This window comes from Hippopotamus amphibius, chromosome 9 (genome assembly GCF_030028045.1).
Source record: "Hippopotamus amphibius kiboko isolate mHipAmp2 chromosome 9, mHipAmp2.hap2, whole genome shotgun sequence".
NCBI lineage: Eukaryota > Metazoa > Chordata > Mammalia > Artiodactyla > Hippopotamidae > Hippopotamus > Hippopotamus amphibius.
Window position 1 is genome coordinate 106,330,852 of NC_080194.1, and position 8,382 is coordinate 106,339,233.

Genomic DNA, 8,382 nt, shown 5'->3' on the forward strand with positions numbered 1-8,382 from the left:
GTATTTACCTGGCTCACTCCTTCACCTCCTTCGGGCCTTTACTCAAATGTTATTTTCTCAATTCAGCCTTTCTTGGCCACCCTAAGACTGCAATATGCAATCGTACACACACACTCTGTGTCCCCTCCCCCCAATTAATTTTTCTCCAGAGCATTTACCACCATCTGAAATACTATTTTACCCTCTGTCTTGTTTATTGTCTGTCTCCTTCCAGTAGCTCCATGAAGGTAGCAACATGGTCCCTTTTTTTTTGTTCACTGATTATCCCTAGCACCTAGAACAGAGCCTGGCACTCAGGGAGTGATCATTAAATATCTGTTCAATAAATGAATTCCCAGCCTCAATGCTTCCTCTTCCATGAAGCCTTCCCCAGATCACTTCAAGCAGGAGGAAGGAAGCCTCGCTCCCGTGAACCCCCACAGGCAGGCAGGAGAAGCCAGCCTGAAGACCACACGACCTTGGGTGGATGTCCTTGGATGTTCCTGAAGATCATAAGCTTAATCACAATTGGAAATTCTTTGACTTTTCATTTGCTCTGTATTATCTGCTGTCCCCCATAATGACAGCCCTGTGACAGCAGGGACCCCATTGTGAAGTTCACCAGCACATCCCCAATGCCTAGCACAGCACTTGGCACAGACTCTAATATAGAGTGTTATAGAGTGAATGAATGAGTGACCACCACCTCTACCTACAGGCTCTCTCTAGGGCCTGCCATCAGCTGTTTTCTCCCTTTCTGTCCTGTCCACGTTACCTGGAAATCATCCCACTTTCTTTGTCAGAGCGATTTAGCTCATGTGCCGCACCCAATCTTCCCACAACCAGGATGCATGCCAGGCCTCTTCCAAAATCCTTTCCATGGCTCCCCATTGCCTAAGTGCAACCTCATACCATAGCATTACTCAGGGTCCCAAATATGACCTCAGCCACAGGGAAAAGAATGCTAGGAGATAGAAACCCTGGGTTGGAATCCCAGCTCAGCCATGAACTTGTCTCATGGTTTTGCTTAGGTCACTTAACCACTCTGAATCCTAGTTTTTCATTTTTTGTTTTCTGTTAAATGACTTTAATAACAATGGCTCTGTACTTCATAGGCTTATGCTGAGGACCTGGTAAGCTAGGGACTGCAGGAGCTTTGTAAACCACAAAGTGCCTTGCAGGCAGAAATTCTCTTTTTGGCTTCCTGCCACTGCTCCTGCCATACTCTTAGCTCCAGCTGAACCAGATCTGTTCCCTGTTCCCTGAACAGACTCTGCACATCAACTCCGTGCTCTTACTCACACTGCTTCTCCCCTGAGGAATGCCACCCCCAAGCCACTCACCATTCTGCTTTTGAAATACCCATCTTTCAAGACTCAACTTCCTCCACAATTATTCCAAAAGCATGTAATCCCACCATTACTTAGGCCCCCCTAGAGCATTGCATTCACCTCTCTCAGCCCTTTCCTTTTACCTCCCCAAAAGCTGAGATCCTCACCCAGGCTGCTTCAGTGGAAGACAGGGTCTGAAGAACCTAGCGAGTCCTGTAGTTCTAGCCTAGAACCTGTGTGTTCATCTCCCACACTGATATCTATGAAAATCGGTTTGAAGAAAAGCCTCGGGGACGAAGAGGCTGAACTACGCTGATGTTCCTCTTTCAGAGATGAGACAGTCTATACAATGGCCTCAATCTGGCTGCACATGGGAGTCTTCAAAAGATACTGATGGCTGGTTTCTTCCTCCCCCACCCCCTGCCCCCGTCTCCACTCCTAGAGGTTCTGATTTATGGGACGGCAGCCTGGCTATTGGGATTTGTTTTTAAACTTTCCAGATGGCTCTAATGTACAGCCAACATCGAGAACCACTCATCCACACATTTATAAATATATGTACAACAGTACATATTCACACAAATGGTTGCAGCAGTCTATGCATTATTCTATACTTTGATATTTTACATAACACGTCACTGTATTTGTTCTCTGTTGCTGCTGTGACAACAAACTTAGTGGCTTAAACTGCACAAATGTGTTATCTTGTAGATTAGAAGTCTGCTAGGGGTCTCACTGGGCTAAGTTCAAGGTTCATTCCTTCCTAGAGGCTATAGCAGAAAATCCGTTTCCTTTCCTTCTCCAGCTTCTAGGAGCTGCCCATTTTCCTTGGTTCAGGGCTTCTTCCTCCATCTTCAAGGTCAGCAACATTAGGCTGAGTCCGCCTCCTGCTGCTATCTCTCTGATTTTCTCTTTTGCCACTCTCTTCCACCTTTAAGGACATTGTGTCCCTGTGATTACATTGGGCCCATTCAGATAACACAGGATAATCTATTTTAAAGCCAGCTGATTAGTGATCTTAATTCCATCTGCTATCTTAATTCCCCTTTGGCATGTGCAGTGGACTGAATGTGTCATTGCAAAATTCACATTCTGAAATCTTAACCCCCAGTGTGATGGTATTAAGAGGGGTCTTTGGGACTTCCCTGGCAGTCCAGTGGTTAAGACTCTGTGTTTCCACTGCAGGGCACTCGGGTTTGATCCCTGATTGGTGAACTAAGATCCCGCATCCCGTGCAGTGCGGCCCAAAAAAAAAAAAACTAAGAGGGACCTTTGGGAGGAAATTCAGTCGTGAGAGTAGAGCCCTCACGAATGAATGGTATTTGTGCCCTTATAACCGGGACCCCAGAGAGCTCTCTTGCCTTTTTACTGCCATTTGAGGACACAACGAGGAGATGCTCATCTATAAACCAGAAAGCAGGCTCTCACCAGACACCAAATCTGCCAGTACCTTGATCTTAGACTTCCCATCCTCCAGAGTGTGAGAAATAAATATGTTAAGCCATCCAATTTATGGTGATTTGTTATAGCAGCCCAAACTAAGACAGCATGTATCCTAACAAATTCACAGGTCCCAGGTGTTGGGATGTGGACATCTTGGCGAGGGGGCAGGGAGGACGCACTGTTCTGCTGCCACATCACAGAAATTTGTCGAAACCAGAGGAAGATACATTTAATGTATTTTTGAAATGATGATCTTATGTGTAGCCCAGGGGCTTGTATGAGCCTCTCCCCTGGGTCCATTCTCACAAAGGTGGTGCTGCCATGGTGCACATTCTAAGGCCCGAGTGGTTGGTGGCTAAGGGGTGGGTGGTGTCTTGCAGGAATATGATGGCATATGAGGTGTGGGCTGGGGTAGCGCTTGAAATGTGGGAAAGAATCAGGTGGGAAAAGGGGAGCAGCCTTGATCATGGGATGGTTGGCTTTGACGCTTTGTGGCATAGACCTCAGTCTGAGAATTCTAAATTTGAACTTGGCCTTCCAGGATGTTATATCAAGGTAGAAGGATAGAACATATTTGAGGTCAGCTTAACTTTTTTTTTTTTTTTTTTTAATTTTGGCTGTGGCTGGGTCTTCATTTTGGTTCGCAGGCTTCTTTCTAGTTGAAGTGTATGGGCTTAGTTGCCCCACGGCATGTGGGATCTTAGTTCCCCGACCAGGGATCGAACCCACATCCCCTATATTGGAAGGCAGATTCTTAACCACTGGACCACCAGGGAATTCCCAAGCTCAGCTTAATTTATAAAAAATATTAAGACATGGCATGGCATGTGGGCTTCCATTTGTATTCTTGCCTCTGGTTTTACAAATGTTGGTTAAAGGAATGTTTTGGGGTTTGGTTTTTTTTTTCTGTTTTTTTTTTTTTTTGGCTGTGTCTTGCAGTTTGTGTGATCTTAGTTCCCCAACCAGGGATTGAACCCATGCCCTTGGCAATGAAAGCACGGAGTCCTAACTACTGGACCACCAGGGAATTCCCTAAAGCAGTGGTCCCCAAGCTTTGGGTTTTGCATATGATGGTTTTGCATCAGTCACTGCAGGTAGATTGAGCAAGCTTTGTTTTTGTGTGTGTTTGTTTTAACATGCATTCAACTAGATATGATTCAGAATAGATTAATACTCCCTTTTTATCATTATAGTTAGCTAAAAAATTGCCTGGCAGCCCACCAAACAGGATCTGCTTTAAGACCAACCCACAGAGTCAGTTGGAGACTGAGGGCGCTGGGACCTGCCGGGCCGGCCGGCTGTAGTAGTGTTTAGCTAAGTGTCGAGAGCATTAAGAAGAAAGTCCTGGTTGGAGGCACAAGGCCTGCAGCACCAGCTGTGGAACCTCCATGATGTGACTGCACAGCTCCATCTGCAAACGTTTGCAGGGTGATCACCACTGAGGGGGCACATAGCTGTAGGTGGGTGTTCCTGGGGCCCAATACGTGGGCACAGTGATGGAGCGGGGGGCCACAGGAGTTGGGGAGTGGGCAGTCAGCAAGGTACCCGCTGACATGGCCGTAGTGGTCCCTGCCACCATGCCCATGGTGACCCCGTTGCCTCTAGGCGGAGGGATGGGAGCAGGGTACACCGCCGCCGGCATGCCATTGGGCTGCACCACCGTGGTGTGGTGGATGACATGAGGGGGTGCTGCATACAGGGGCTGGGTGTAGTACGTGCCTTGCTGTGCGTACGGGCTCTGCTGGGGGTAGGCACTTCGCACGGGGTACACAGCGGTCTGATAGGGGTTAGGGGAGGAGGAGTCCGGTGGCACTGCCCCGCTGGTGGGGGAACAGGACACTTTGTAAGGTGTGCCATGAGTGTAGCCTGTCTGGAAGGTAGGATTCGCTCCAGGGTACACGTTGGGGGAGTCGGCAGGAGCTGCTGCTGCGTAGCCCATGGGGAAACCAGCTGGATAACCAATTCCTTTGGCATTTGCATAGGGAACCCCAGAAAAACCCGGGCTGTAAACAGGATTCATGATTCCAAGAACGCGCCGCGGCGGCGGCCTGGGCCTCCGTGACCAGCGCTCGCCGGCCCGTGGCGAGCTCGGCGGTCGGGCTCGGCGAGGGGCGCGCGCGCCGCGGAGGCCTGCTCCAATGCAGGGCTTGAGCCGCAAGGCCCCGGTGGTCGCCGCCGCCGCCTCCCCGGCCGCGTCCCCGCTTGGGCCGGCCCCGGTTACTGGGTTTTGCTGAGGCAAAAACATAGTGAGTTGGTTGGGATTGAAGGTTTGGCACTCAATGTTAGCCACTATTAATGTGATCAAGAAAATGCAAATGGACTCAAACTGGGTATGTATACTGAACAGAAAGCAAGTGGGAACTGCACTCATCTTCCAGCTGCCCTGAACTCTGGGATCAGAGTTGGATGCTTGAAGAAATGAAGACTTGGACATACAGTTACAATCTTGGAAGACACTCCCAGGTTTGTGTATGTGAGTCATGCTCTCGGTTGCTGTCGCTGATTCTGCAATGCCAACCTTGTGCCATCGGTGGGCCTCAGCCTCAAGAGCTGTGTGCTGAAAACAAGCCAGGCTCATCTAGAAGACTTGTATTTCTGGAATTTTGTAGAGAACATGAGTCCCAAATTATTAAGTTTCTAGATATGTGGACAATTTGGGGCAATACTGGGTCTATGATATAACCTACCATCATTGACGACTCATCACAATAGTATGTGCTTCCTACTTACCTCCTATAATCTCCAATTTCAGAACATCTTTTTTTTTTTTTGGCTGCATGGTACGGCTTGCTGGATCTTAGTTCCTCAACCAGGGATCGAACCCATGCGTCTTGCAGTGGAAGCGCAGAGTCCTAACCATTGGACAGCCAGGGAGTTCCCCAGAACATCTTTTAAATAGGAGTATTCGCATTACTTAATTGAAATTGACCAAGACTATCAACAGGCCTTTAGATGTGCACTATTGTGGTTTAAATATTTTTTCTATTTTTGATGACTGATAAAAATAATCTAGATACCACCATTTTTAAATATTTCCCCCAATTTTAATTTGAAAACTTTCAAACCCACAGAAATTGAAATAGTAGTATTAAAGTACTAACACTGCCTTCACACACAAGGATTTTTTTTATCAAAAAACGACGGTGGCCTCTGGGCTACATGAATACCTAGGTAACTTCTCCATGCTTACAAGAGAAGCAGCCTCATCTTTAGTAAGAGGAGTTTTCTGTCCTCAGGAATTCTCTGTAAAGACCTTTTTGTAGTGCTTTCACTCATCTTAGTAGACATTCATAGCCCTGAAAGCCACCCAGGACAGGATTTATTCCCATTTTACAGATGAGGAAACAGAACGGTCAAGTGATCTGGTCTGTTCAAGGTCTCAAGTCAGTAAGTGCCCCAGCTGAAACTGGAACTGAAAACTTCTGACTTCAGTAACTCAACATTCTGGGGTCACTTCCTCTCCTGGATATACAATGGGAGTAAAGCCAGAGCCAAGCAGATGTGTGAGGTGTTTTAGCCTCATTCTTCTGACAATCAGAAAGCAGACTTCACCAGCACCCAAGTGCATAGCGTTATCAATCAGAAGTCTATTCTTAGGAATACAAAGCTACAGTGGAAACTGGGAACACAAAACCGCAGTACACAGAGGGTACTGAAATTTCTGTCAACTGCCCTGGTTTGAGTTCAACATTTATTGAGTGCTTACTCTATCCCAGGTACTGTGTGTGGGACACAGAGCAAATCAGACAGACAAGGAGTCATGTCACATTCCAGTGGGTTAATGAACAATCCAGAAGCCGCCAATGAGAAACTCTTGGGCTGCATCCTACCCACAGGAGCATTTTGTTTGGTCCCTAGAGTACTTAAGTTTTTCTGTTTATAATAAATTGCCAACTTCTAGCTTCTCTGAAATAGGCAACTTCTGCTGGATTCCTGAATATTAAGTCGCAGCCACCCCTGCCCCTTACCCAGGACACACGCCCTCTAGAGAGCACTTCAGTTCCCACCATTTCCTACTGTCTTACACCCAGATGACTATGACCCAATTCACCCACTTATACTACCCACTTGACATCCATAAGCATTTAAGCTGAAACCCCTGAAGCCAACAAATATCCAAACAAGATAATTTCAGATAGCATTAAGTAACACAAAATGAAATAAAATAAGCTACTGTGATGGATGTGTTATGATTGGTGGAAAGGGCTACTTCAGATTGGGTGGTCAGGGAGCGTCTGTCTGAAGCGTAATTGAAATTGAGAACTGAATTATGACAAACATGACAAGACTGCCAATAGAAGAAAAAAAACGCTTCTAAGCAGAAGGAAAAGCATAGGCACAAGTCCCCCTTGAGGCTGGAAATAACTTGGCTTGGAGGAACAGCAAGGTTGGGGTGGCTGGGAGAGTGGTGACAAGGTCACAGAGGAAGGAAGAAGCCAGCTTACATAGGACCTTGTAGGCCATGGTGAAAGTTTTGGATTTTATTCCAAGGGCGATGGGGAGTCTTTGGAGGATTTTAACTTGGGAACAATGTGATCTGGTTTACATTTTTAAAAGATCACCCTGCTTCGCAGAAAAGTGAAGGCAAAAGAGGAAGTAGGGAGGCCGATGAGGAAGATATATGATAGTAGTCCAGTAGGTGACAGTGGCTAGGACTAGAATAGTAACAGAAAAGATGGAGGGAGGTAGCAGCAGATTCAGGATATAAACTGGAATGTAACCAAAAGAATTTTCTGATGGAGTGGGTGGTAGTAGTGTAGTAGGGTGGAGGGAGTAATGAAAAGGGAGTAACTAAGGATAACTCCAAGGCTGTGACTGGTTCGACTCATTTATAGGAATTGGGGGTGACTAGCGGAGGTCTCAGTTTTAGGGAGAGGGAGAAGGAATTCATTCTGGGTGAGTAAGTTCTGCCTAGGCTCCAGTCCTCCTAGGTGCCTCATTTCCCTTACCTCTCTCATCCAAGCAGCCCTCAAAGTCCAAAAATTTGAACTTCTAAATACCTAATCTATTAAATCTATCCCTTTGACTTCAACTTGATATTCATTGCCTCCGTCCTGATTCAGTCCTTTCTCTTGTCTTGACTTTTACAACAGCCTTCTCCAGCTATGCATAGACTAATAAAAAGCACTTCATAGACATGTGTACCTCTCTCCCACCAGCCCTCTTTGACGGTAGAAATCATGTCTTATTCATATTCGTCTCCAGCCTCCAGTGCTGAGCTGGGCACAGAGTAGGCACTCAAATGCTTGATGAACTGAAAAGAAGTTCTCCTCAAGCAGGATATAACCCCTGGAAGAGAAGAGCCCTATCTTGGGTTCTGTGATTCCTCCACACAACTTAAAGCAGAACCAGACAGGAAATGTAGAATCAAGTCCCAGAAACTTAGCTTTCCCAAGGGATGTGCTTCTCTCTAATTGAGTTTCAAACTGCCCTGTCTGAGTCCCACTTTTACCCAGCAGTTAATAACTGATATGCGACCATAGACAACACATGTTATGACTCTTCCACTTTTCTTCCAAATCTAGGGATTTTATACTCTCACAACATCTTTGTAAGGAGGTCAAGAGATAATTATTCTCCATTTTATAAATGAGAAAACTGAGGCACAGAATGAAATCCTTTAATTACT

The 8,382-nt window shown here is 46.4% G+C and overlaps 1 protein-coding gene across 1 annotated transcript; it reads right to left on the bottom strand.

Annotated features, from left to right (window-relative positions):
- On the bottom strand, positions 1 to 4,794 carry LOC130860277 (myelin-associated neurite-outgrowth inhibitor-like). Its single transcript, XM_057748229.1, has one exon. It carries the CDS (start codon positions 4,771 to 4,773, stop codon positions 4,186 to 4,188), a length of 588 nt encoding a protein of 195 aa, XP_057604212.1. The 5' UTR covers positions 4,774 to 4,794; the 3' UTR covers positions 1 to 4,185.
- Positions 4,795 to 8,382: the final 3,588 nt, after the last annotated feature.